Below are 27990 nucleotides of genomic sequence, written 5' to 3'. Positions count from 1 at the left end.
AACTATACCACTTAGAGCTGGACTACAATGGTCTGTTTGCATTATGTAATGTCTTCACAAAACCGGTTACGAGAATGAAAGATTATGAAAATACAGTCAGCTATAAGCTTGTAACTGTTTGTGTATCAACTGTGTTCAGTACAGTAAGTATTACGTAATTATGATTAATTCACTGGACAGTTGAATGAACCCCTCATTCCTTTATAGGTCACCGTGGCAACCCTGGCATTTCTGGGTTACCCGGTATGCCTGGCCGCAGTGTCAGCGTGGGCTACTTGCTGGTGAAACACAGTCAGTCTGAGCTCACACCCATGTGTCCTGTTGGAATGTCGAAACTGTGGGACGGCTACAGCCTGCTGTACTTCGAGGGTCAGGAAAAGGCCCACAACCAGGACCTTGGTAAGTCAATGTGAACAGAAAACTGCTCTACCAAAGGTTACCGTATTTTCTACACCATAAGGCGCACCTAAAAGCCTTACATTTTTTACAAAAATCGGCCGTGCACCATATATTCCAGTGTGCCTTATGTGTGCACCAGATTCCAAAATCTGTCACGGATACCAGCATTTTGAACTTACCGGGGAGCGCCGAGCATTCATCGGGACATTAAGCCCCCTCCGCATCACTCACCGCTCTCCCTTCACACCGCTCACCGCCACGTTCACTTTTGCCGCGCCTCTTCACTCTCGTACATTGGAAATGAATGGCAACTGGCCACTTCTGTCGCTCGCTTTGCGTTTGGTGTGAATCCAGGGTCAGGCGGATCTATATGTTTTAGCATGTGCCTTATAATCAGGTGCGCCTTATGGTGCGGAAAATACGGTAACTAACTTCCACTTCAAAGTACTGTTTCAGTTAATAAACTTAACTGTTGTGAAGTATTGAATAAATGTACTAATAAACTCAGAAGTTAGGGATTTAGTATGTATTCAATTTGTATGTTTTACATACAATCCTGATATTGAAGACATTTTTTATAAGAGTTTAGAGTCTTGTGAATGCTCCCAGAAGGTGCTTGAGTTGAAGATTCTGGGTCATCTTAGATCGTTGGATATACCTCATGTAATTTTTGTTTTTTTGTTTTTTATGTGTATTTCTGTCCTGAAATGCAGAACTTGATCGGAAGCAGCCATGCATTCAGTCAGTTTATGTTTACAAAATGGTTGTTCCAAAACCCTGTTCCTTTGGCAAAATGTTTCCTTTTTCCATCACATATATGTCAGTTTTTGCCTCAACCATCCACAGTTTCCAAACTGTTAATCATCAAAAGTGGATCTATTCTTCGTGATCCTTGACATCCAGGATGTATTTTCATAAGGAATGGTTTTCATTATACGGTTCAACTGTATCAAATTTAAGTAAATAATATCTGTTTACATGTATAAATATAAGTATATTTCCCCATAGCAATAAATCTGTTGTTCAGAAATAATTTTAAGTTTTATTTGGAAGTTCAAATAAGTAAAAAAAACATCACATGCACACAGTTCTTCAAGTTCCATACTCTCACCATGATGTTGAGAGTATAGCTCTCAGGCGGCGAGAACATTTTTGTCAGGACCTCCTGTTCTGCTTTTTCTGCTTTCTCCTGGAGGAGAAGTCATTATTGTAGTGTTTCAGCCACCACATTAAAACCACTGATGGGTAAAGTGAATAACACTCACTCATCTTGTGACAATGCAATGTTTTGCTGGGTAAAACTACATCCCTGTTTGACATGGATGTTACTTTAACACACTCAGCTTCCCCCAGCAGGACCCCACAACGACTGTTTAGAAGGGCTTAAAGAACAGTCGCCCATTGGGCTTCAAACTCCCCAGATACCAATCTGATCTGGGATCTGATGGCATCTGTGGGAAGCAAAGTCAAATCAAGGACACTGTCAGATGTTCTTTGTCCATGTCCTAACTCCTGGGTTTTTTTGGTTGCGCAAGAAGAGCCTACTCATCATAAGGCATGCTGTTAACATTTTAATACTTATTGGTGTACATCAAAAGAGTTAGAGACTAACAGACTCGTTTTTCAGGAAACCTTCAGACCTCTTATGGACAGCGGCTGGCTAGCCATGTCCTAACCTGCGGCAGAATCCTTTCCACTATTTCCCATTCCCACAGTCTAATTTAATAGTGCACACCAGCAGAGGTGTGCTTTAAACTTTGGCTTTTTATCAAGTCATGTGACTCTGTTCCTAACTGAATCAGCTTTTTCTCAGAGGCTAAACAGATAGTTGCCTTTGGGGGTTTGCTATAAATCTGATAGCGATCTCACTAATTATGAGAATTTCTAAAACTTATCATGACTGATTCTTTCTTGGAAAGATATGTGGGCTGGAAAAAGGTGGACTTCCCAGTAAAAATCTCCTAAACAGAAACATCTGTCCACTGTCATTTTCAGTCAAGGGCCAAATTCCGTATTTAATTCCTTATTCATCTTTAATGCAAAACTGTGAAAGAAACAACATATAGAGTTTATATGTTGAATTCGTAAGCTTTAAAATGTACCCTCTTGCCTTTACTAGGTCTAATGTGACCACAAACTAATCCCTTAACTGTTAGTTGTGCTCATTTTACAAGTTTACTTGGTAAATGTTGATTTTCAGTTTTAAAACCCCTTTGAAATACCTTATCTCAAAACTCTCATGATGTCTTTCCTACTTAACACCCTTTATTCATGACACACTTTTGTGCCGAATTGTTTTCTCCAGGCTTAGCTGGCTCCTGCCTTCCACGGTTCAACACCATGCCCTTCCTGTACTGCAACCCTGGAGACATTTGCTACTATGCCAGCAGAAATGATAAGTCCTACTGGTTGTCAACCACCGCTCCTCTCCCTATGATGCCTGTAGAAGAAGGAGACATCAAACCGTACATAAGTCGCTGCTCAGTGTGTGAAGCTCCATCGGTTGCCATTGCGATCCACAGCCAGGACATCACCATCCCACAGTGTCCTGACGGCTGGCGCAGCCTGTGGATTGGCTACTCCTTCCTCATGGTGAGTTCCAGTTTCACGTGGAAATTCGGTCGGAGGGGCTTTATGAAACTTGAAAACTTTATTATTGTATTGAACTTTATTCAATACAAAAGATTCACCACAGCCACATTTGTTACAAACTGGTGACGTGGAGTTCAGAGGACTGAAATGTCCAAAACAAATACAAAAAATGCATAAATTGCTCAATTAATAATGAGAGAAAAAAATGTGTCACGAATTGATATTTGAGCTTCAGTTTTCTGCTGTATTCCCTTAAATACAAAGGCTGTATTATGTACAAATAAAACATGAATAATATAAATACAGAGATATGATAAAAAATATATCTCGTAAAATGGATATGAATAAATAGTGGCTTTAAATTAATTTAAATGAAGACAGTGGAATATTGAAACTGAAATATCTGTAATATTTGATACTTATTTGGCTAAATATTTTGTATCAAACTTTTGTGGCGAGAAAAATTAATAATCAGTTTCCCTAAAACACCGTTTACCAGAAATTGGAGCTCTGTCTCATGAAACCCTCCCTCTCTCACCTTTGACCCCGCAGCACACAGCAGCAGGAGACGAAGGCGGCGGTCAGTCCTTGTCATCGCCCGGCTCCTGCCTGGAGGACTTCCGAACAACGCCGTTCATTGAGTGCAACGGGGCCAAAGGCACATGCCACTACTTTGCTAACAAGCACAGCTTCTGGCTGACCTCTGTAGATCAGTCGTTCCACACTGAGCCGGCATCAGAGACGCTCAAAGCAGGCCAGCTCCTGTCACGCATCAGCCGCTGCCAGGTCTGCATGAAGAACTTGTGAGAGACTTCACATGATAGAAGGAAGCGGTTCCATTCTACCACACAAACATCTATGTCAGTGGGAAGCGTCCTTCTTGAGTCGCAGAGCTCAGATATGCAAAGACTGTGTAATGCCTTGAGCTTCCAGTTACACTGTAGAGAGGACAAGAGAAGCTCTGTAATGAGAAACAACTGTATTACGGGAGAACAATTCTTCTTTTTTTGTTTGTTAAATGTGGTTTGGTGCTTACTTTTTAACTTATTACCTCAGCTATTATGTCACATTGTTAACCATCAGAGATCATCGAATACAGCTGAACCAAAGATGCACATATTCATGTATGCACTGCTTCAGTTTCCATGGTTACGGGCATGCAGCCCGCCATAAAGCCACTAACACCGCCTCTGATCCAGATGAAGAGTTCAGTAGAGGTGTATTGTTATTATCCTGCTTCGTTTCTGTCGCTCTTATTGCCTGTTTTTATAAAATTACAGTTAGTTTTCTTTTCTATGAATTTATCAACTACTGTCAAAGTTTCTTTTATAAGTTTCCATATGATCATGTGACGCACTGATTCTGTTTTTACCGTCTGATTGAACTTGACCTACTCCCTAAGAGTTTCTAATGTTTATCTTATCCAATGCCCGCCTCACCGCGGTCATTTTAAAGCAACAAATTTAATCATTGATCCGCCCCCCCCCCCCGAGCTGCCGGCGGGGCAGAATGTAAACACTCGGGATCAGAGGTCCAACCGCAGCCAGTCCTCGCTCTGTTCCCTGATCCTGGGTCAGATTAAGGCATTTTACACAGCTGAGAAAGTAGGTCAAATGTCCTCCACTTACACAACCCAGAAAAGATCCATTTCAATTGTAATACGATTACATTAACTCTCATAACATGAGGATTCGACTGAAGTGACGTGATTAAACGTTGTTTTGTTGTACGTTTGTGTCATTTCACCCATACGTTTCCAAGCATGACAAGAGCACTCCAACTGCAAAACAAAAATCTTTATTATGACAGCGTGTTTAAAAAGGTCAACAGGGAAATGTTTTACACTCCTTGAAAAATGTCCGTAAAATACAAAGATCGTTATCAAACGCTAAAGGCGGAACGTTCAAGTGAGGTGTGATTAGAATTCTACAATAATCAGTGCAACGCATCGCCGGCTAACGATTAGTGCTGTCAAATTAGTGGAATCATAATAGCAAAAACATTTACAAATAGCAGTGATTGACTTTGTTTGTTTTTTTTTGTTTGTTTTTTTTAAATCTGTGTAATTTGCCCACAGACACATCTTTGGCATGACACAAGTGCAGTTTCAGTCATGTAGAGTGGAAGGTTTCAGAAAACAGACTTGGAATAGTTCCCTTCCTTATTTTCAACTCCCTGGACCCTCTGGAAAAAACAATGTCGTACCATCACAGTATGCATTTGGAGCTGAAACCAACCTGCCGATCGCTTAAAAAGAGTCGCTGGTGGAAGCCTCTGCGCTTTGCTTTGGTTTTTTTGGGTCCCTAACAGCAGGTGGATCTGGCTCGCTTGTTGCTAACCCCCCTGCATTCCTCTAGATCCACCGTCTCCTGGTTCTCGTGCCTCTTCCGTAGGATGGAAGGCAGCACCAGATCAAACAGTGTCTCAAACAGAGTGTCTACGTTGTAGCCGGACTTGGCGCTCGTCTCGAAGCACATCTTCTCAGCGGGGAGGCTGCTCTTGTCGTCCAGACCTTTATATCGAAGTATTCTCCCATAAAGAGCCACGGCATCCTCGTGCGTTACCTGCTTGTGAAGCAAGCCTGAGAGGGATGCAGGGGAGGCGGGGGGCGTGGGGCAAGCTGACAACACCTGTGGTTCTGTCCTCTCCTCCTCACACTCAGTTCGGTCCTCGGAGAGTCCATCCGAGTCCTGGGACAGTAGGGCTTTAGGATCGGTGAGATCGGCCTTGTTGCCCACTAAGGCATAGATGCAGTCGTGGTTAGCGGTGTCCGTCAGGGACAGGAAGCGCTCCTCCAGCTCAGCCAGGCTCTGCCAGTTGGTGACGTCGTAGGTGAGGATGACTGCGGCTGCACCTCGGCAGTACATGGAGCCCAAACCGTGGAACTGTTCCCGGCCTAAGAGGACAGGAAGAGGTTAACGACCAGCTCAACTTAAAACACACATACATAAAGAGAGGATATTATGCTGCTTGGGGGTTTTCTCCAGTCCTCAAGGTGTTGCATAACTCTACAGATAGAGCAAAGTCCACCCCGAAGAAATTAATTCCCTCAAATATTCCCAAATATTTGCGTAATGTCAAGAGTCTAGTTCGGTTTGCTTCAAACCACGAATAAACAGCTGCCTCGCGTTCCTTCTTTCAACCAATCAGGTTAAAGCAGGTCTTCTGGGCGGCCTTAAAGAGACAGGCGCCGACACAAAGTGTTTGGGACAGAAATGGGCGAAATTTTCCAAAAATATATTCTATTTTTTTTTTCTTACATTAAAACATGCAAGCCTATTGTAATCAGAAAACCTTTAAACCACTATTCTGAAAAAACAGAAAGCACTGCAGACGGGTCGGAGCAGTGACAGTCAGCAGTTTGAAAACAAAAACAACCCTTGTTGTCGAAATATGCGGGATTCTTGAAAGGACACATTGTCTGTGGGTAAACTTCTTGGTGACATGCTCAGTTGACCATTAATAAGATGTGCTTTGCTAAAACTAACAGAGCCGATAAACAACACTCCAGCAAGAGGTCCCACCTTTATAAAGGTTACACCCAGGGCTTATTTTTAACAATTACGCTGATGAGGAATGCCTCAAACAACTGACCGACCATTTATCCGTCTTTCTTTAGCTAACCAGACGTGCCCAACTAAAAGATATTGAGTTTAGTGTCATATGTGGCAAAGAAAACCAAGAAGAAAGAAAAAGCCTTTCCAGCTTCTTAATGTGTAAAATGAGTTTTTGCTTTAAAATTGAACAGAATGAAGCAGTTAAATCATTGAATTCTATTTTTTTTTCTATAGAAATAGCTCAGGTTTGTGTGATCTGAAAAGATGTGAATAACACGTAGTTCTACATTCCAAAAGAGGCATTTCTGGAGTTTTAGGTGTAGTAGGTGAAGTTGTACGAGAAACGGCTACCGAGCTGAACGGAGTCAATTTTCGACCAATGACTTCATTACAAAGCGTTCCTTTTTACACCGTGTCAGCCCAAATGACCGAGAAAAGAACCCTTATCTGAGCCCGTGTTGTACTTCTGGGAAATGCTGTTGCATGTAACTTTGGAAAAGACAGGTTGAAGCAAGGAGAGTCTAGACTTCCTATCGTGTGACCATTAAGAGGAACAGGGTACTGCTTAAAAGCCTTGAGTTGACCTTAAAAACTGTAACCGAAGTTCTTAAACTGGCCGAGAGAAATGAGCGACGCAGTGTGCCAACCTGAAAAACTTTACAACCCACCCTCTAAGTGGCACTCTTCCATAGTTTATGCACTATGCGGATAGATACGACAGCTTTAAAGTGACTCAGCAGTGCTGATCTGGCATTTCTCCGCCACACTGACTGAACTAAAGCAACAGGGAGGTCGTGGAGTAAGGCAGCACAGGGGCAGGAAACAGCTCACTGGTGACACAGTCAGCCTTTCCTAAAAATCTCTGACTCACCAGTTTAAGAGCATGTTTACCCACAACGGTTTAGCGCAATTCAAGTTTACACAACACTGGAATGTAGAGCAGTTCTGGGATTATTCCTGAGCACATTATTCCAGTCACAGCCAGCCAGCCGAAAACCCACGCATGGTTGATAAAGAGAGAATGCATTTGAAGTCTTCAGGACGAGTGCATTCAATAGAAAAGTCAGTGACGAGTTGCTCCTGTGAATAAAAGCTTGGCTTTCCCATGATGAATGCTACAACATACGCCAGAACAACAGCCAGTCAATCTTCTCAGCTCGTTCACCTCAGGGTCAGGCCCCACAATGCTTTGCAGAAAACTCGAGAGCTACATCTTAAAACTCTACAGACTTCAGTTAGCATGTCAAATGCTAAAGTTTATGACAGTAAAATTAGAAAATGACTAAACAAGAGGGACTTCTTTGGGAGGGTTGCAGCCTCTTTGCTCTAAATAGAACATGACAGCACGGCTTAGGAATGTAAAGTTGCACCTGAACAAACCACAAGACTTCTGGGAAAATGTCCTTTGGACGGACGAGAGCAAAGCGTTTGGTCATACTGCACATGGCCACGTTTGGAGAAAGCCAAACACCTCACACCAACTGTCAAGCACGGTGGTGGAGGGCTGATGATTTGGGCTGGTTCTGCAGCCCCAGGCCCTGGACACCTTCCAGTCATCAAGTCCACCATGAACTCCTCTGTATACCGAGGTATGCTAGAGCCAAAGTGAGGTGATCTCACAATGCTAAAACAGAATTACACAGGAGGACAATGATCAGTCAAAAGTCCAGGAACGTTAGTGCTGCTTAAGGTGGTTCTTCCAGCTGTTGAATCATGGGATGGACTCGGCTTTTCAGACACTGCTTCTGTGTTTTCGACTTCATTTAAATACACAATGACACAGTGTAATATGTCATTAGTTGTTGTTGTTTCCCAAAGGTTGTCTTTAACCGGGGACCAAATGATTCGTCCTGAAGAACTGAAAGAGGGTGGACTGCGTTTTTCACACAACTGCTCATCAATTTCAGCTAGCGGCGACCGACTCGCAATGAAGACACGGCTTGACTCAGCACCACCGTCTCAGCCTCCGAATGTGCTGCTGAGCATCGTCTGCCGGACAAACTGTGCCACAGGACGGTTTCGAAATGATCTCAGATGACTTTCTGCTTCCTGTTCTACAGAAGAAAAACTGTCCTGAAGTCTGCTTGCGTCACCATCCGAACACGTAGACACGTGTCAACTTACACCACCGCATACATAACCTGTGCAACACATCTGAGAGAGCCAAGTAACAGCCAATGACAGCGGTGTACGGACATATCCTGATGAGAAGTACAACCAGATGAAGCTTCTCAGACCGACTCTGGACTGAATAGCTGTTGACGGAACCGGGATGTTGTCAGTCCATCAAATATTCAGCGGTGGCGGTCATCTCTGAAGGCTTCATTACAAGAGAAGCCATTAGAAAACCACAGAAACTAATAGAAAACTCAGCATGTGTGCGAGTTTCAGCAGAAGTGTGCAGGCGACAGCGCCTTTGATTAGATTGCGTCAACATTAGGCAACATGGCACATGACGAAGCTCACAGTGATTTTAATCACAGGTTATGTAGCGTGGACACAGCTAACTGACAGACATTGTGGCAGATTTCTTTTCCCCTAATAACACAGCCCTAAGCAATGTCCCCAGGACACACTGATGTGTGTCTGCTTATGATGCTTTGAGAGATTCACACACACACTCGGGACTATGATCTAATTGGCTCAGATATTTGTGACAAACTTAAAAGCTGAAATGACCACATTACAGGACAGTTTGTTAACAGCAGTTCCTACACTGTGGCTGTGGTTATAGTTCTGTAATGCTGTGGCTCTCAATCGAACATCTCATGTGAGATTAAAGTTCAGTATCTGTGTGGAAACAAGGAAACTACAACCGAAGTAAACCAAACCAGAATGTGCCTTAAAAAAAAAGAATTTAGTCCAGACGCTTCTGATATTAAAATGGAGAAATCAAACTTTTATGTTAAAAGCTTTGAGGCAGAGTCTAGTTTTGATTATTGGGTTGATTTTCTCCCGTTTGTCCTGAAACGATTTGATTGTGCGAGGCTTTAACATGACATGCTATGACATAACAGGCAGAGGCGAGCCTCCAGTCCCCCCCACCACCCAAGTTCTCGTGAGAGAGGCTGCCTGCCTGACCGCCCGCACGGACGGACTGGTCGCGCGGTCACATGCCGGTGACTGCCTCAGGTCTCACGCGCTGTCAGGTAAAAAGTTAATCAATCACAGGGAAAAAAGGCACGACGGGCGTCTGAAACAAACACTGAGGAAAAGTATGGAGGAAAACACAGGAGGGTGGTATTACCGGCTGTGTCCCATATCGAGATATTGTAAGGTCCCCACTGTTTGAGGAAAAACGCCCCTCCGACGGTGCTGACGGTGTCTTTGAACTTCCTCTCCATGTACCTGTGGAGCAGCGACGTCTTCCCGACGTTCATGTCTCCCAGGAGAACAACCTTCACGTCGGGCTTCTTCATCTTCGACACGTCGGGCATGTTGTCGGTGGTGGTGATGATGTCTCCAGTCCCGTTAGAGCGGAGCTTTGTTTTTCTGTTTAAACGACGAAAGAGAGACGCGGTGGCCTGGCGTGTAAAAAGCCGTTACTGCCTGAGGCAAACACCATTTTATGAGCACAGGTTCATTTTTCACAACGTGACAATCCGGCTTTGGCTCATTCTCCAATCCGCCGTGTCGGTCTGAACTTCAAAAAGTAGCTGAGGCGAAACAGGAAGTAGGAGAGGAACTAGAGGGCTAAAGGGAGGCTTTTCCCAGCGCGTTGTCTTTCAGGCGTCTCGCGGTCTACATGGTGCGGGGACCCAAAGGTCACTATGTCACAGACGTCAAGAATTCAGAAAACACAACATTCGTGCGAACGAAGCAACAACAACAACAGAAAGTTGTTTGCTTTTCTGTGTTTTCCCTATTAAAGCCCATTTGCACCACTTTGAAGAGAAAAAAAAAGCTATCCTTTGTCAAAATTTCTGACTTTGCATCTCCAAAAGCACAGATTAAAGTTTGCTCGTTTTCTGCATCAGAATTTGTGCTGAGAGGATTATGAATTTTCATCGCTGTGTCTGTGAGACATTTTTTTAAACTGTGCTCATTATTCTTTTCCTTAAATGTTGTGCTTTCGGGAGATTTAATGGGTACGATTAGCCTGATTTCAGAGTTTAAGATGTCACAAAGGTGGCTCTCTTCTCAGCCCAGGCAGACATCCATCATAACTATTACAACATATAAACTGCTTTGGATCAGGTCATGCTCAGGTGTTACGATTAAATCAGCTTTTGAAAGGAAAATCCTGGTAACATTCTCTATGAGGTTTTCAGCTCAGAGGTTACAGCATTTTCATATTCGCAAACCTCTTGAGCTGCTGATTAGTGGTGCCGCCAGATTAAGGAATGCCTTTACAGCAGCTCAAACTGATTGAGTCTCATTGGTCTGCAATCTGTTTGACTCTACCAGTTGGTCAACTCACTGAACACAAATTTTCCAAAAATCAATCCGTCTGTTGGTCTTTCAAAGAAACAATTCCATCAGTAAATCCATTTGACACAGGAAAAACAGCCAAGTGACGCCTGGGTTAACAAAAAGCTAATTCCCAGCCACTGTTGTGACACTTTTTATCTGCGAGTGTTAGATTGTGTCGAGTCAGCTGACACTGAGAAGGCCTGGCTGAGTTTGATTTGCCTCATCCCACAACCCTGTGGCTTCACTTCCGTATACGGGTGGTTAGTTCAGTTCTGTTTCCATCACTCATCTTGATCACCCATCACTTGCCACTTAATAAGGTCAATCCGTCGAGCTAGAAACACAATTCACAGGTCGGTCTCTCCCGATTTCACCTTTCGGTGTTTAGAGCGTCTTTTTGTATGCTGTTTGTGTTGCCGTGACACTTTTCACGTGGCATTTCATTTTGTATTCTTTCGCTATTCCCTTTAATCCCAAAGTGTGTGAAACCATGTCGCCTGGTGATTTTGCACCTGAGATTACATTGTGTCGATTGGTTGTGTAATTGACTGATAGATAGATCAATTGATTGATATTCTACAACACCGTACATCCAAGAAATTTTTTCAACAAATCTCTAATAAAAGGAGCAGACAGGAAACATTGTATGAGGTGGAAAATGGCTTTAAATTTTAAGAGGTAAATCCAAAAACTGTTTATATTTACAATGATTGTATATTAGAACAATAACAACATAAATAATAATAATAAATGAATACACAAATAAATAATAAATAATGTCAGCAGTCACTGTTAAAAAGCCTTATGGCTGTGGGGACAAAGGACCTCCTGAACCTTTCAGTCCTGCAGCTCAGTGAAATGAGTCTCTCACTGCAGCTGCTCCTCTGTCCTGCTGATTTGGACTGAACTGGATTATAATTGGATCTGAGTGGATTAAATTGAACTATATTCAATTGGACTTGCATTGAGCTTGTTTTCTCTCTTTATAAAGGGCCCTAAGATGTGGCCCCTAAGACTCTTATTTTTCTGTCTGGATCTATAAAGAGCATCCGGGCTCGTCGACCTCAGTGTTTTACCTGGACTGCGATGATGCAAGGGTCTGTATAGAAATTGCTGGGACTAGTTGTATTTACCTAAAAGACAAAACTCGGGGCGGGAATTACACAATATAAGAACGGATCGTCTGAGGGGACTGTTTGTAGTTTTGTAACGATCTGCACCAAGACACACCAAGGCTGCCCTGGTAAAGGATAATCATGATTTGAAACTATGATATAAGGGTGGTCGATAACAATTGTCATACAAAGAACCAGACGAATTTCAAACATTTTTGCTCATACTAGACCTTCAACGATAAACAATTTAGACTCAGGTTTAAAGCACAGATGCTTTAAGCACAGGTGCTTTAAACCTGCACATGAATGTAACAGATACACTTGTTTTGAGCCAACTTCATAAATATATTTGTAATTCTTGTTCTGTGTATATATCTGTTTAATTTACACTAAAACTGACACTTTACAAAAAAGAAGAAAAACACTATATGGATGTTGCTCATTCTCATCACACACCAGAGGGAAAGTGTCATAAACGAAAAACGCATATGTTAGTTTTGATTATATCACAAAACTTTGACTAGTTGATAAAAGCACAGAAAATAAGCTAATACGTTTTCCCTCTACTTTGGAGAAAAACGCCGGTGTAAACAGCCATATATATTATCTTTCCATGTATGCGAAAACAAGGCTTTTGGTGAGAGAACGACTGGTGACTGGTGAGAAATTTTGCTGTGTGTAGAAAAAGAAGTAAAGCGCTTCTTTGAAGGACTTCCGGTTTGCCTGAGCGTTTGTTGACAACCGCGGCCTGCTTTGACGCTGGAGTGTCCGAGGAGCCTTTAAAGGCATCATTAGCCTTCTCTTCCTGTACCGCTGCACATAGAACGCCTCATGATCAGGATTTCTCGCGTGCACTTTAGGGCGTTGAGGCTTTTAGGTAAGAGAGGGGAGTGTGTGTGTGTGTGTGTGTGTGTGTAGCAGGGTGGTCTCCCACGCGTGGGGAAGCTCAGAGTGTTGATGTCTGCAGGTAGACAAACAATGACAACATGCCGCAGCAGATTCAATCCCAGCTCGCCTTTTGCTTGATACCAGTTGCACTGGCGGTTGTTGTCGCCACGTTCTTCTGTTTGGACGACAAAGGTAACGTTGAGGGGTGTCTCGCGAAACATTAAATTCATAAGGCTGTCCTCGCCGTAACGTTAGCTGTACTACACGCCGATAGAGACATTTGTTTTGGTCGAGCAGTTGTCGGCCACCTCTCCGTTGAGGGATTCTAGGACCCCGAAGACACCTAGCAAGGGTCGACTGGGCGGACCAGGCGGAGAGAGGTGACAATTCACCTCAGAGGACTGATCAGAGGTCAGCTGGGAAATTTCCCCAGTCAAGGCAAACGGTTGTGAAAACGGCTAGGGAAGCTGACCCCCGTTCAGTTAATCCAAAAGTAGCAGCTACGCATTTTTTTCATTTTTTCATAACAACGTGAAGGGATAAACAAACTGCTAAGGTTTAGCTAGCGTACAAAGAGTTGACACACACACGCCATTAAGTTAAAGATGACCATTTCAAATCCTCCACGTCCTTCTAAACTATAAAAAAAAAAAAAAAAATGGCCACTGGACGTTGTTTGGGTTAGCGGCGCCCCGCGGCTTTGATGCAGCTAAGAGCAAAGATCCAGGGCAGACCTCCATCATAATCTGCAGCGTCAACACCTCCATTCAACTCCTTCGGGTGGAGGTCGACGCTGTACGCCGGTCTGTTTGGATCAGCGATGCAAGCGAACACGACGCGGGGCTTCTTGTGGTCGGACGTCGAGACGAGGACCTTGTTGAACATCTGGGGGGAGCAGGACATCCAGGCGGCGCTGGATGGGAACTTCCGAAACAGCTTCGTTTACCGCGACGTTTCCCGCAGGCTGGGGGCGATGGGCTTTGAGAGGACGCCGGAGCAGTGCAGGGTGCGCATCAAAAGCCTCAAGAGACAGTATCTGCTTGCAAAAGAGGGGAACCTGCGGAACAATGGGCAGTATCACAAGATCTGTAAGTTTTATGACACTATGGAGAGGATTTTGAGCAACCGGCCGGCTCTTGACCCTCAGGAGTTGATGGACAGCGGGGCGGGGGCGGAGGAGGCCGGGGATGGCCTGGAGGAAGATGGAGAGGATGCTCAAGATGTATACTCCGAGAGCACAGGAGAGTGTCCCTATCCTGCTGAGACTGAAGTGAAGCTGGAATATCCAACTGTCCCCATCCCTATTCCAGTTAAAGTGACAGTGGGCAACAACAGTAAGTACCCCCCCCCCACCCCTGTCTCCAGCTCTTCTGACCTACTGTGCTTCTTTTTTTAAATGTCCCAATGCTTGTGTGTGCATTCACTCACCAACTGTTTGACTCCCTTCAGGCGCCACAGCAAAGCCACACCACAGCGGCCAGTCAGCTGGTAACCTGCCAGCGAGACCGCCCAAGCGGCCCCGGAAGCGGCGTTCCAACTTCCCCATGGAGAAGCTCATGGAGCAGTTCCTGGAGCAGAGCACCCAGGCGGAGGACAGCTTCTATCGCATGGAGGAGCAGCGCTTGCAGGCAGAGGACCGCCGGCGAGAGGCCGAGCACGCCAGGGAGCTGCACATGCTTCAGATGCTGGGTCAGATGTTCTCCAGCGTCTCCTCGGTCAGACCCAGCTCTGCGGCCGCTCCCTCCAAGACGGCCCCTCCCGCCCGCCCCCCGGTCATCTCCTCTGCCTCGCTGTCTCACGCCCGCGGCTCGTCCGGGCATCTCAGGCGCCCCTCGCCCCAGACAGGCTGTCCGACCCAGCCGAGCCAACCACTGAACGCAGATCCTCAGGCTTTAGGTACTGGCTCTGGCGCCACGCGTGAGGCCTCGAGGCGGAATGTTTGAAAAGGCCCGTTTGTAATGTGGAGACTCGGTGGTGGTGCCGTCGCTCAGTTAGAACCCCCTTTGGGTCACATTGTGCTCATGTGCAGGCTTGTCGACCACTAATTGACATCGCATGTCTTCTTAAGAGTTATGTGGGGGGGGTGGACTGGTATTCCACAGTTTAAAACTCTTTGTTGGCTTTGTTTCCTCAGTGTTTGAGCGCTACCACAGTTCGGGCTCCTCGTCACACAGAGGCATGGATGATGACATCCTCCCGCTGGTAAAGAGCACCGTCCCTCCGCTGACATCCAAGAAGCACAAGGGACAAGATGGACGTATTGGGATCATCGGAGGATGCCAAGAGTACGTCACACACAGACCGAGTCCTCCTAAATATAAACGTCATTCACTGAGCAAGAGTGCCGAGTGATTGTGGAACATTTGCTCTAATTTTGTTCTACTTCATTCCCTAAAGCTATACCGGGGCGCCATACTTTGCCGCCATCTCTGCACTGAAAGTGGTAAGACGGGATTCTGGTCCTTTTCTCATTTTGTACATTCAAATTTGATCTTGGAATCGGTGATTCATCTCTCTCCGTCTCTCTTTTCCAGGGGGCGGACTTGTCTCATGTATTCTGCACCAAAGACGCTGCGACCGTGATCAAATCCTACAGCCCAGAACTCATCGTTCATCCCGTTCTGTAAGTGCAGATCAGCTCGGAACTAATCACCATGACTGGGTTTTTCTTTTTTCTCCAGTTCCTGACATTTAGGGAAATAAATATTGGGTCGAGGTTAACATTAAGATGCTGTAACGGTCTGAATTTTTAAGCTACAACCGAAGTTTAAGGTGTTTCAGTCATTTTCAGTCAGTCCTCCCTCCTGACCATTTTAGAGAAATGTGTTATTGTTTTTTTTTTTCAAGCTACCCAACTCTGACCTATGAAGCATCCAGTCATAAAAAAGGCTCCTAACTCGAGGCATGAGCCAGTATTGTGTCGACACAAACAAATTTCTAATTTGGGCCCTTTTATTACCCGAATCCCGCCTCGGAGGCACTTCATTTGTTCCCGTTTCTTTTGTCACATCTACAAGAAAGGTGATTCCCAAAGATCCAAAAGCCAGAAACTTGGCATATGTTATCGTGGTGTGGAGTGTGTTCTCCAAAAAACTGTTTAAAATTGGAAGTCTGGAGCTCCCATAGCCCTTGTTGTTGTTGTCTGTGCATTTCCTTGCTATGACTTAAGCATCTTAACCAAATAAATGCATGTTTTGTTCAGGGAATTAGGTGTAAGGCTCTTTTTTTTTTCCTGTAATCCATCACCCATCTCTACATTCTATATTGCATCACCAGCGATTTTTTTTTTTTCTCCCCACACCTCTTATACCTGAATTACTTCTGTGCAAGACTTCAAGGAACCTGTTTAATGGGTCCATTTGACCACATCTAACGCGTTTTTTTTTTCTCTGTCCATCAAGAGACAGTCCTAATGCAGTGGAAGAGATAGAAAAGTGGCTCCCGAGACTTCACAGCCTTGTGGTGGGACCGGGACTGGGCAGGGATGACTTTCTACTGAAAACAGCCAAGGTATTCTGAATATTATCTCTCGCCTTTGCACTCAAAGACGCTCTCTTAGGCAAGTTTCTGTGGCTCTCTGTTTCTGGTGCGTGAGGAGTTCAGAGCCCAGTTTCACGCAGGGGCCACTTGTTTTTCAGTCCTGCTGATTGGTGACTGTGTTCTGGGCAAAAGGGCAACCCGCTGTTTTCTCTCTTTTTAGGAGATCATAGAAAAATCCAAAGCAAGAGATATCCCTATAGTTGTTGATGCGGTAAGTCTCGATTCTTAAAATCAAGTTCCAGCTGTTGCACGTGTTTGCGAAGTCCTAAAGGATGACTTGTGGTTTCTAACAGGACGGATTATGGCTGGTTACACAGCAGCCTTCCGTGATTCAAGGGTACCAGAAGGGTATCCTCACGCCCAACTTCATGGAGTTCACCCGACTGTACGAGGCACTGGTGGGTCTCTTGGCAGAGTTCGTACGATTCGGTGCGCTGATGTGCGTTTTCATCTTGTGCGTGTCGCTGTTTCAGCACCACGAGCCCCTGAACGGGAGCGACCGCCAGCGCAGCGTCATGCAGCTCAGTGGAGCCATGGGCAACCTCACGCTGGTGCTGAAGGGTGAACAGGATCTCATTTCAGACGGCAGCAAGGGTCGGTACTAAACACAAATTTATGCGACGCTCATAGGTGCTCATTGATCCTTTTTTTTTTTCTTTCTTTTTTTTTTTTTTAATTCTCGTAAGTCGCTGCTCATGTAGTAAGTCTTGAGAGGCTTTGGCGCTTCTTTTTGTGGCTTCACGGCTTGCGTCGTTGTTTCTAGTGTACTCGTGCAGCGTCGAGGGCAGCGGGAGACGATGCGGCGGGCAGGGTGACCTCCTGTCTGGATCAATGGGAGTGCTGGCTCACTGGGCCCATGCGGCCTCTGCAGCAGGATGGATCAGAAGGTGAGGGTGGCGTTGGCTCCTTGCGCATTGTGTCTTGATGATGTTATAGTTTGGATTTCTGTGAGGGTTCAACGTGTGACATTTATATCCTTTTAAGACCTTTTTTATTAACAGATTCAATGAAATTTGCGGCGCCTTTTAGTCAGTACTTCCTAACTGTGTGTCATGATAACCTTTAGTAATGTTGTAATATTAAGCTGTTTTATTACTATAAATGTCAAAGTGACCCGGCCCCGAATAAACGGCCATTAACTAACCGAGGAACTGGCCCATCAAAACTGATGAAAACGACTTTAAGTTTGTCTATAATTGCTATATGTGTGTCCCTGTGTTTCCTGATTCTCGACTTTTGTTGCCCTTCAGTGTGAATCCATCGGTGGTTGCGGCATTTGGCGCCTGTTCGCTTACCAGACAGTGTAACAGTCAAGCATTTCAGCGGCACGGCAGGTCCACAACCACCTCGGACATGATCCAGGAGATCGGCACAGCTTTCAGGAAGCTGTTCGAAAGCTGAAAACAGTCCAACGTGTTGCAGAAAGATCATTAGTAAATGGCTGAATTGTTTTTATAGCCTCTGGATTTGCAGGGGTAATGTGTACATCAAGGTGAATTTGAAGGTTTGAAAGTGGACTGTTCCCTCAGAGAAAGTGTTTGTGGACAAAAATACACACTGATGTGTTAAGTGTATTAAGTGAAACTATTAAAAAACACACACACATACAACAAAGGCACAAATCTGTCTCCGAGGTAGTTTGAATAATCCATTCACACCAAACATGTAGGGGTAGCTGAAATTTTCACTGTCCACCAAAGAGGAGACTGACATATTGTGATTAAAAACAGAAAACTTTGAAGATGTTTCAATATTAAAATTTTAAAAAGATCTTGTTGATTCATTTTCAAGGTTAATTGGGGCACAAAAAGGAGCTTTGTCACCGTTGATATCAATAATGACTCCCGTGCTTTTCGTGTTGTCCCGAGACGTAATGGGGTTTGTTTTGGTGGGGGGGGGGGGGGGGGTATGGGCTTAAATTTGTCTCAAAAATAACTGCAAATGCACAGAGAGTGATCTACAAATCTATCTATCTACACTGAATAATGATAAGAAATGTAAGCTGTGGTAAAACATGACAGTGTTGTTAAATATTAATATGACTGCTCTCTTCCATCGTAAAACCTCATTTTATAAAGATTTCCCACATTTCAATGTCCATACTGACTTTGAGGGTGTAGTTGCAGCTTATGACCACCAGAGGGAAGTATAGACAGACGCAAAGAGGTTGTCAAGCTAGCAGCTATGCAGTTAGATATATTTTCCGGTGAGGACATAAAAAATAAAAGCCTCCGCTTTTTAAATTCTATATTTATGTATATAATAAGGTAGTGTTCTTAGGAAATTGACTATTTTTTGTATGTAAGATATTCTCAGTTCACATATTTGATGTTGGTTGTTTTGTTTTTACTTGGAGTTATCATTTAGAAGACATGAATCTTGGATGTAGTTTTCCTTTTCCGGTCTCAGCTCATGTCCCACACGCCAGACACGGTCACATCCACAAGGACAGCTCGCCTTCCCCGAAGACATTTTTTTTAATCTGACAGTTCAGTTCATGGACAACATCTAAGCAGTTACTGTTGTGTCTCTGAGAGAAACGTGATGTTGAGCCGCACTCAGCCACCACAGCAGCAGAACATCTGTCTTTCATGAAGGTGGCGTCACTAAACTGAAGAAACAAATAACAAGGAAAAGATAAAAACCAGGGAAAAGTAGTTAAAACGTGGCCTTGTTTCTGTATAAGATGTGAATAAGCCCAGATGCAGAAGGATGTACATTGTTTACATTCATACAAGACACAAAAGGCATCTGATTTTGAGAAACTTTATTTATTCCAAATCCCAATTCCTCTCCTCAGCTGACTCGGCTTTATCCTTCCGTTCCTCATGGTGCCCCGTGAGAGGCCATCAAACAGGCTTTAAACAGAGACAGTGGAAACAATTTGCGTGACAAATGACCACAACTTCTGTATCCCCATTTAAAAAGAGCAAGTTGTCCCTGGAAAAACCACAGGGAAGGGTGCTGGCCTTCCCTCTCAGCCCAGTCCCAGTTCCTTCTTTTGACCCCATCGCTCTGATCTGCAGAGGTAAGTTGCACCTTTTAGGCTTATTGCATAAAAACAACACAAAGATGGCTGAAATAAAACTAAAACTTTAAAACTACCGAACTGACGCGTCCATGTCGTTACTATGGTTACTGCTAATCAGCGATCTTCTTTCTTCATCGTTCTTAAGCCGAGCCATAGATACATCAGTGAACAACAGTGCCATCTACTGGAGGGTGCTTTGTGGATCACGAGCTATTTGTTTGTGGATGTGTGCAGATTTTCGGAAAGAATGGCTCAAAAATACGAACGATTGGTGATCCACAAATGCTGAGTCACGATTCACAAACAGAATTTTCAGTTTCACTAATGGCCTTTTGTTTTACAAATGGAAAATTATATATTTACAAATACACATATATTTGTAAAAACCATCACACAAGCTACAAATAGGAAATTTGTATTTGTGGATAGCAAAACACGTGTGCAACTCAATATATATTTGTAGACCACCTTCTGTGCATTTGCAATTATTTCTGAGACAAATTTAAGCCCACAGAGGGGGGTCTAAACTGTTGTAATTGTGCTAATCTTTGTATTTTACTGGCGCGCTGAAGGGCGGCGCATGGGCACACCTAAAATTATTCAGGCACGTTAGCATCTTGTGAGCTTCAAGGACCTATGCTGCTCTCCGGAGTAGTTACACGCAACCTGGCGTAAGCAACAAAAAGGACAGGAAAGCAAACTCGTAGAGATATAGCCACAGGTAAGAGCTTCTGCACACCGCTTACCCACAACACAAAAAGTGAGATGTTATCTCATTTGCCTTATTTAGTTTGAATGTGTGCTACATTTTGTTTAGTAACCGTGTAAGCTAACAGGCTAATTTAGCTAACGGATACGTTAAAGCGAACCTTGAGATAAGACCGTTTAAAGTGACTAAATTATTCTGTCTTGAGCGATTTAACTGGGTAACCTTAAGTGGTTGGTTAAATAAACGCCCAGGGATTTTTTTCCGTTATGTTATTGGGGAGGGGGGCGACTATAAACGTGACCGTGATCGTTGATGTATTACCGTCCCGTGTTTGTCACAACACCAAAACATTTTAAGCCCCAAGAGCCGGCAAGCAGACCGAGGTCGGCTATCAATGTAGATAGAATTTTTAAAAAAGAACAACGCTATTCTTTGTGGAGTAAGAGGTTCGAACTTGCAAAGAGGGGTTAAATATTTAACGTTACTTTACGTTGATTGGCGTAAACCCAACAGCTTGACACGTTAGCCTCAGTTAGCATTGGCGAACGTCATCCGACCTCCATTGTTGTTGATTGAAATGTTAAAGTTTAGTTATCTTTTTTTCCGTGTGTGTGTGTGGTTGGTTTGATAGTAATATGTCGGGTCATCGTTCACCCCCGCTCAAAGTCAGCGTACAGATTTTGGGGAAAATTAGCTCGCTAACATCGTCGTTGTCATCTCCGATGGGGCTGGGAAGACCTCAAAGCAGCCTCCAGATGTGTACTGGAGGATCTTCATTAGCTGTGCACATCTGAAGTCGCTCGGCACTTACATTCTTCCTCAGCTGCGTTATTTTTGCTCAGTTATGTGGCAAGTTGATTCTCTCATTTAATTATCCACGTAGCAATTTCAGGACGGCTGACCTCGGATCAGTCGTCTCCTCCCCCTTTATAACATTTTGACGTATTTTCAGGTGGCTTATTTTGAAAGACACCCCATATTTGCAAGCGCGTGCTCATTTTTAACTAGAAACGTCTGATGCATTTTAAGTCACAGTCTCCAGGGGAAGGAATATATGTGTAAACTGAGCATCTGGAGCCGAAGGACCTTGAATTCTAATGATTTGGTGTCAACAAGTGCAGGTGTCCTTGGGGTGAAGAGGACCCACAATGTTGAACCCGACCAATGGGGACCCGGGCCATGTTGTTGTCAACTATGTCGAGGAGTATTTGGATCTGGTGGAGTCGCTGCCTTTTGACTTGCAGAGGAGTGTGTCCCTCATGAAAGAAATTGATGCCAAGTATCAAGGTACAGAACCTCCTCGGAATAGACTGTCGACACTGATTATTTGTATTTTTTTAAATCTGTTATAGCAGTGTAATACATATATTTTAAAACATTTTAAGTCAATAAAACCTTAACGCTTTGCCTAATGAATTTGATAGACAACTGAACTATTATGTAGCCTAGAGAATTTTTATTTTTTTTATTTTTTAAGTGTTCAGAAGATGCTATCAGCCATTTACAGAAGGGCATTACTAAGAGGGGTTGTAATCGGCCCCTTTGGACGGTACATTTAGCCTTTATTTACCATGATATGTGATTATGAATCTTAATAGTTTTATGCTTGTGTTCTGTTTTTGGAGCAGATATACTGAAGGAGCTGGACGACGCTTATGAGCGTTATTGCCGCGAGTCGGACCCGCTTCAGAGACGCAAGCTTCAGCTCTCCATTCAGAGGGCGCTGATCCGGAGTCAGGAGCTGGGAGACGAAAAGATCCAGATTGCCGGTCAAATGGTACGTCGGGAACCGCGGTTCATCTGATCGGGTGACATTGGTCATTGGCTAAGTTTCAAGTCTTGACTGCGTACAACTGATGAGGGTTCACGGAAAGGTTAAGAGTAGTTTTATAGACCTCTCTAATCACCTTTTTGTGTGTAAATATAAGTCCATATTTACATCTAATTTAGATCAGCAGGTGAAAAAACACACAGAAGTACATCCTGAACAAGTTCTTTGGCAGATGGTTAGAAGAAGCATAACACCATGTGAAACCCTCCATTTGACATATCATAGTTGAAACGTGCTCCTTCTCTATATTACTTTTGATAATAGTTCTAGTGTAGTGTGTTTCTTTTAATATTAGTTTCCCTAAGACAATGTTTCTGCATTTTTGTACTCATTTGAATAAGACTGGAGTCTAACTTCATGTGTTCTTTTGTTGCAGGTGGAGTTGGTTGAGAACCGAACCCGACAAATAGACTGGCATTCTGAGCTTCTCCTCTCCTCTCAAGAAGCCCCAGAAAGTCACGTACCAATCGCAACGTCAACACCAACTACGGCCACCTTAATGTCCTCCTCGTCGGCAGCGGTCACTCCAGGCAAACCGGGCCACCACGACAAGAAGCGCGAAGAGGTCACGCCAGGCTCGGGAGGCGGAGACAAAGCTGGGGGGAAGCGCTCGAGACGTCAGAAAAACGGAGAAAATCGTGAAAGTTACAGCGGTCTGGATCACTCAGAGGAAGTGGGGGCGTCTCGGGAGAAGAAGGCCAAAACCTCTTCCAAGAAGAAGAAAAGGTCGAAAGGGAAGTCGGAGAGGGAAGTGTCCCCTCCGGACCTGCCCATAGATCCAGATGAGCCAACGTACTGCCTGTGCGAGCAGGTGTCCTACGGCGAGATGATCGGCTGCGATAACGATGAATGTCCCATCGAGTGGTTCCATTTCTCCTGCGTCGGGCTGCATCACAAGCCCAAAGGCAAGTGGTACTGCCCCAAGTGTAGAGGTGAGAATGAAAAGACCATGGACAAGGCTTTGGAGAGGGCCAAGAAGGAGAGGGCTTACAACAGGTAGCTCGCTCTGCCTGGCCCCAATGAACACTGTGTAAAACAAAAAAAATGTCATTTTATGTCTCCGTTTCCATTTAAAACGAACACTGTTCAGTGCATTGATATGAGGATTCTCGTATTAAAAAAAAAAACAACATATTTTTCTAACTGCTGTGTAACCGAGAAAGATTTTCCTCCATCCGGTCGGTAGTATTTGTAAGGAGTAGACGCAGTACTGAACAGGACCGTGTGCATGTGTTTAAAAGAGCTGTCCTGCACCTACGTCTGTCTTCGTTTCCATCATGCATGCCCTGAATTATATCCTCCCATTTAACAAATAAAACATTTCTAAACTTAGAGGGCTTCTGTATCTGACAATATACACAACTCACCGTTGCCTTTAAATAGGCAGTTTGCTGTTCAGCTGGCAGTAGGTCGAGATGCATCATAACATATCATGTTACACTGTAGGAGGAAGTCTCAACTTCTTAGAAAATTTCTAGAAAATGTGGTTAGCTGGATTAAAGTGGGGTTTTTTTTCCGATATATTTATTCATACTTGCATGGTGAAGTGAATATTGAAAGTGTTGTTTTTACTATCTTACTATCTACTAAAGTGAGAACGAGGCTCCAAAATATTCAGTCTGTTCACACTGCTAACTTTAGGCTACTGGTGTCAGTTGTGTAGCTTCACGGACCTCAAAGGGACTTAAAAACAGCCGCGGTATCGGGACTTGAGCGACAACACCTTGAACTCAGCGTACATCCGAATTATTAGACGCTCCAACAAAACTTGGGTCTATATCAGGTCGGTCAGTGTGGGTGAGAGAAATGTAAAGAAATAAGAGTTCCAGTGAAATAAAACCTTCCCATGTAAGAATGAGTTTGCCTTTGTTTATTTACAAGTACTGGAAAAAAGTAACATTGAGGGGGAGGGGGGGGGGAGACAACCAGTGCAAAATCTGTACATAATTTCCGTTGCAGGTTTCTTTATATACATGAGAGCTGAACAGGATTGTGAATACACTTTGTCATGCATGTAACAGTTCACAACACGGCAAAAAGACACGGTGTTAAGATGTCTGATTAAGTAGAAGTCTGTGATTCTCGGGCTGCTCGTTATTATTCCAATGCCTTGCGAAAATAAACTGACGGAACGGGTCAGGCGCACAACAACAAAAAGAAAACAAAAAAAAAAACGGACCCATGTTTTAATTGCTGCACCCCTTGAAAACATTTAATATAAGTCACGGGGAGCTACAACAGCACGTGTGAACACACCAGATTTTTTTGGGGTGGGGTTAATGGCCCTCAAGTCCAGACTGACGAAACATCAAGGCAAGAATCGGTACATTTCCCTTGATGGACTAGAAAAGGGAGGAGGGGGAAAAAAAAACAAAAAACTTCAAAGGTAAAGTGCATAAAAGCTTCAAATTCAAAAAGGTGAAGGGAGCAAAAAATTAAGAGATGCTCCACTAAAAACCTGCAGCGTTACACACAGCTTGACAACGGCGAGAGCAGCGGCCTGGACCGTCAGGTCAACTGTCCCTCCAGCTCTGCTCTACGATGGCGGACACGCGCTTCTCGTACTCCCGCTTGTTCTCCTGGTACAGCTGAGCCGCCTGACTGTTGGCCGGACTGTTGGGGTTCGGTTCGTCAAGCAGGGACTGTGAAGGGAAGGACAAATACAGAAGATGTGGCTGCTTCAGTGGAAAAATAATCAGCCAGAACCAGAGCTTCTCCAGTTCATTACGACATTTTACAGCCACAAAAGTTAAACCATTGATAGTTTTTGCAACTTGGTGGAGTCTTAATAGAAGTTTTATACATTTTCCAAACAGTACAGAGGATTTTTTTCTTGAACAAATTCCAACTAAACTTCTCAGCCTCCAGTTTCTCAAATATTTTCATCTGTTCTTGTTGATCTTGTATGATCCACATGTTAATACATTCAGGCTTCTCACCTGGATAGATGTAAGGATAGAGGACACATCATAAGTCGGACTCCAGCGATTCTGTAGGATATCTAGACATATACTGCCGTCTGCATAGACTGTAGGGAAGAACAAAAGGGTTACACACCACCCACAAGTCTCGCCAACACCGTGACGTTCCCACAAATGACAACACGCTTACCGTTTGGATGGAACATCTTTGACACAAAGCGTACTGTAGGGGGTTTGTTGGGATATTCTTCTGTGAATTCTACAATGAGTTTAAATGTACCTGAGACAAGAGGAAGGGATAAAAGAAAGGTGGATTTAAACCGACTAATGAAAGAGGCAGAAAACCAGCAGGATGATGTGTAATGTTTGACAGTTATACGGTCACTACATCGAATTTAATAGTGATATTTGTATGAAAAAGATAATCTAATGACGTTTGCAATTCTAAGTACAAAGGTTGCAATTGAAAAGGTCATTAAAACATCCTCCTTTACTCTTGACCTACAAAGGTAAGATACTTACCATCCTCAAAGGGAGTTCCTTCGGGCCTACGAGATTAAGACGAGAGGCATTCTGTCATTTATTCCAGACTTGACCCACAAATGTGCGAGGGCTACGCTTTCAAACGGAGCTCAGTTTCTTACCCAAATATGACTGCATTCCACACCATGATGTTGTTTTCCGACGGGGCGCCGCTGACACCAGCTGGAGGATCCTCTTGTAGCCTTTATGACGAAGAGAGAGTTACGACCGGACCTCAGAACTTTGCACATCGAGGAACAACGATTTGTTCAGTCAGAGCATTAAGACATAGTAGAATTTATAATGAAACATTTCATTTAAACGAATGTATCAATAACAATTTATGGAATCCAAGCAACCACAGTGTGGCGCAAAGAGCATCAATTAACACTTTCAAGTCTTGACTAACAATAAAAGTTAAAGATATTAGTCTGCACCCGTTGCAAACTACCTGCAGGCACATTATCTGCCAAATGAATAGTATGGAAGAATAATGTGCCCTGTGCTCATGTGAGAACGTATCACAAAGCACTCAGGTTCTTTCACAGATCCAAGTTGCAACCATTTCCACACAGCCTTACACCAGATGTTATGCCTACAGCAAACCGCGCCTCTCCCAACACCTGGAAAGGTCTGGCCGAACATTCCTGACTTTTACTGGTCTTAAAAGAACTTCAAACGTTCAGTTCCGTGAAGGGAGATGAAACCATTGACTTGTGCAGTCGAGTTCAAACGTGCTGAGAACGCTGAAGTAAGCTGACATCACAGAGATCGGCACCCCCCACCCTCAACCCCCACTGGCATGCAGTGAAGCTTTCCTCGAGCAAAAGCAGCGATCACTTCTCCTGAACAGTGTGTTCCGTTGCTGTGAGAACAACACAACTGCTTAATGCTGACTGCACAAAATGCACCCACCGTGTACAGATTGTGGCTTCCGCTGTAATTCAGTGTTGCCCTTCTGGGAATTAAGGTTATAACGTCACTCTGCAACGTTAAGTCTCATTTCACAGGGGAGGGGGGACCCAGCCACGGTGATCTAAATGATCAATGTGATCAGTTTGCGACCAGATACACTTCCAACAGCCGTGGCAACGTAAACATTTGATGCGGATTTCGAAAGAAAACCAGGCTTCAACTAATGTGGCACAACAATTATATACATTAGATATATTTTAATCATCAGTAAAACGGCTATCCGGTCACTCCTCGTGGACATTTAAATGCTATCTAGTTAAGCAATAGTAAATAGCGTTGCAATGGTAAACTGTAACAGTAACCTGCTAACATATATCGACTAACGCTATTAGCTTCCCGGTACTTTTCGCCTCTAAATATTAAAAATGTACAGAAATTATTCAAATTTGTAGAGCTACAAGGTGGGCAGAATTGGCCGCGGAAAACTGCACTGTGTGCCGGAGTTGGATTATTTAGTTCAGTCTTAAAATATATATGGGTTAGCTTTACCAAGCTAACGTAAGCTATGCTAGTGTTAGCTGTTTAGACAAATCGGCTAACCAACGTTATCGGCATAAATTCAGACCATGAACTCACCGTTTAAAATCTCTCATAAGTCTTCTTCTAGCCGGGGTTGACATGATTTAACTTGTGTGTTACTTATTAACAACACCAATGTGTTGACATAAGCTTTTTTTTTCTTAATCAAAACGTTATACGGTAGTTACTGGTTAGTTGACAAGTTAACAGTAATCCCTGTCAGGGGCCCGACGGTTTCCGTCGCTTGCTCGACAGCTCTGACTCCCAGGTTAGTCCAGATAGATTTACAGGAAGATACCATTCACTTACAAGGGGGGGGTGGCATGAGCGAGTGCCAAATTTAACAGGAATTTGTAGTTTTCGAGTACGGCTAAAATGCTGCTATACTGAACCTGTCATGTAAGATGAGACATAATAAACGGTACTGTGGCAAGATGTATGTATATAATACGATGTGTCGTTGAACGATAAATGGTATCGCCCCCTATTCGGGTGGAGCGCGTTGTTTGCCAAGAGGCGCGGCCACAGTGACGTGATGTTTGTGCAGAGCAGCTATGATGAAGGTCGGTCCTGGTGACAGGTGTGGTGTGTCCCTGCACGTGAGGTTGCGCTGATCCCCCCCACATTTGGAGTCGTACTCTGTTTCCTCCTGAAGGTCTCATAAAATAGACCCATTGTCCACATTCGAGGGGAGGGGGAATAAAAATAAAAACTACTTGCCGTTGACAGGAAGTAATTGTTATGTACCTAACAGGATTTACTCATCCCAAAGATCCAGGAGAAATTAAGAATGCACACATACATTTAACTAGTCTTCAGTGGATATGAGCTGCCCTACACTTTTATAAATGTGCATTCCTGGAATATATTAAATATATTTTCTTGGGCTTTTAATGGAGAAGAACTTGATTTTGACTCGAAAAGGACTGAGGACCTGGATAAACACTTGTGTGAGAAAGCATTGCAAAACTAAAGTGA

At 43.9% G+C, this 27990-nt stretch overlaps 5 protein-coding genes across 9 annotated transcripts in view; 3 read left to right on the top strand and 2 right to left on the bottom strand.

Moving 5' to 3' along the window:
• Positions 1-4720, top strand: part of col4a2 (collagen, type IV, alpha 2) — a 68024-nt gene extending 63304 nt beyond the window's left edge. The window contains exons 46-48 of the mRNA XM_072396899.1: positions 208-399; positions 2705-2991; positions 3544-4720. Coding sequence (XP_072253000.1) covers positions 208-399; positions 2705-2991; positions 3544-3798 — 734 coding nt within the window. The 3' untranslated portion in view covers positions 3799-4720. The remainder of the gene's footprint in view (positions 1-207; positions 400-2704; positions 2992-3543) is intronic.
• Positions 4721-5015: 295 nt separating this feature from the next.
• rab20 (RAB20, member RAS oncogene family) lies at positions 5016-10932 on the bottom strand. Its single transcript, XM_072396901.1, has 3 exons — positions 10853-10932; positions 9796-10316; positions 5016-5887 (listed from the first exon to the last, which is right to left on the bottom strand). The coding sequence occupies exons 2-3, from the start codon at positions 9983-9985 to the stop codon at positions 5295-5297; spliced, it is 783 nt and encodes a 260-aa protein (XP_072253002.1). The 5' UTR covers positions 9986-10316; positions 10853-10932; the 3' UTR covers positions 5016-5294.
• A 1865-nt stretch (positions 10933-12797) lies between these two features.
• On the top strand, positions 12798-18272 carry naxd (NAD(P)HX dehydratase). 5 transcript variants are annotated; one of them, XM_072396893.1, is made up of 11 exons: positions 12983-13156; positions 13262-13375; positions 15099-15249; positions 15362-15407; positions 15499-15587; positions 16366-16474; positions 16665-16715; positions 16798-16902; positions 16978-17098; positions 17268-17391; positions 17755-18272. In XM_072396893.1, exons 3-11 carry the CDS (start codon positions 15143-15145, stop codon positions 17903-17905), a joined length of 903 nt encoding a protein of 300 aa, XP_072252994.1. In that variant the 5' UTR covers positions 12983-13156; positions 13262-13375; positions 15099-15142; the 3' UTR covers positions 17906-18272. The 5 variants fall into 5 exon arrangements, with proteins under 5 accessions (XP_072252993.1, XP_072252992.1, XP_072252994.1 ...); XM_072396890.1 differs by lacking the exons at positions 12983-13156; positions 13262-13375 and adding exons at positions 13388-14298; positions 14414-14860; XM_072396892.1 differs by lacking the exons at positions 12983-13156; positions 13262-13375 and adding an exon at positions 12798-12953.
• A 3004-nt stretch (positions 18273-21276) lies between these two features.
• ing1 (inhibitor of growth family, member 1) lies at positions 21277-24198 on the top strand. The gene is made up of 3 exons (XM_072396888.1): positions 21277-21531; positions 21873-22021; positions 22452-24198. The coding sequence occupies exons 1-3, from the start codon at positions 21393-21395 to the stop codon at positions 23073-23075; spliced, it is 912 nt and encodes a 303-aa protein (XP_072252989.1). The 5' UTR covers positions 21277-21392; the 3' UTR covers positions 23076-24198.
• Positions 23925-27291, bottom strand: ube2al (ubiquitin conjugating enzyme E2 A, like). Its single transcript, XM_072396889.1, has 6 exons — positions 27070-27291; positions 25641-25721; positions 25519-25544; positions 25187-25276; positions 25015-25103; positions 23925-24717 (listed from the first exon to the last, which is right to left on the bottom strand). The coding sequence occupies exons 1-6, from the start codon at positions 27111-27113 to the stop codon at positions 24589-24591; spliced, it is 459 nt and encodes a 152-aa protein (XP_072252990.1). The 5' UTR covers positions 27114-27291; the 3' UTR covers positions 23925-24588.
• Between the last annotated feature and the right edge of the window lie 699 nt (positions 27292-27990).

The sequence above is a fragment of the Leuresthes tenuis genome, unplaced genomic scaffold, assembly GCF_036924035.1.
Source record: "Leuresthes tenuis unplaced genomic scaffold, fLeuTen1.0.hap1 SCAF_12, whole genome shotgun sequence".
Classification (NCBI taxonomy): Eukaryota; Metazoa; Chordata; class Actinopteri; order Atheriniformes; family Atherinopsidae; genus Leuresthes; species Leuresthes tenuis.
The sequence above is the reverse complement of the archived record's forward strand: the minus strand, read 5'-3'. Positions and strand labels throughout refer to the sequence as shown.

Coding starts and splice junctions, on each gene's coding strand:
- naxd (XM_072396890.1), top strand. CDS start 13,785: ATGCAAGCGAACACGACGCGGGGCTTCTTGTGGTCGGACGTCGAGACG. Junction 15,250..15,361: donor ATCATCGGAGGATGCCAAGA/GTACGTCACACA, acceptor CATTCCCTAAAG/CTATACCGGGGCGCCATACT. Junction 17,392..17,754: donor GCAGCAGGATGGATCAGAAG/GTGAGGGTGGCG, acceptor GTTGCCCTTCAG/TGTGAATCCATCGGTGGTTG.
- ube2al (XM_072396889.1), bottom strand. CDS start 27,113: ATGTCAACCCCGGCTAGAAGAAGACTTATGAGAGATTTTAAACG. Junction 25,545..25,640: donor TGGAATGCAGTCATATTTGG/GTAAGAAACTGA, acceptor TTAATCTCGTAG/GCCCGAAGGAACTCCCTTTG. Junction 25,104..25,186: donor AAAGATGTTCCATCCAAACG/GTAAGCGTGTTG, acceptor TCTTCCCTACAG/TCTATGCAGACGGCAGTATA.
- rab20 (XM_072396901.1), bottom strand. CDS start 9,985: ATGCCCGACGTGTCGAAGATGAAGAAGCCCGACGTGAAGGTTGTTCTC. Junction 5,888..9,795: donor CTCGATATGGGACACAGCCG/GTAATACCACCC, acceptor CTGTCCTCTTAG/GCCGGGAACAGTTCCACGGT.
- ing1 (XM_072396888.1), top strand. CDS start 21,393: ATGTTGAACCCGACCAATGGGGACCCGGGCCATGTTGTTGTCAACTAT. Junction 21,532..21,872: donor AATTGATGCCAAGTATCAAG/GTACAGAACCTC, acceptor TTTTTGGAGCAG/ATATACTGAAGGAGCTGGAC. Junction 22,022..22,451: donor TCCAGATTGCCGGTCAAATG/GTACGTCGGGAA, acceptor CTTTTGTTGCAG/GTGGAGTTGGTTGAGAACCG.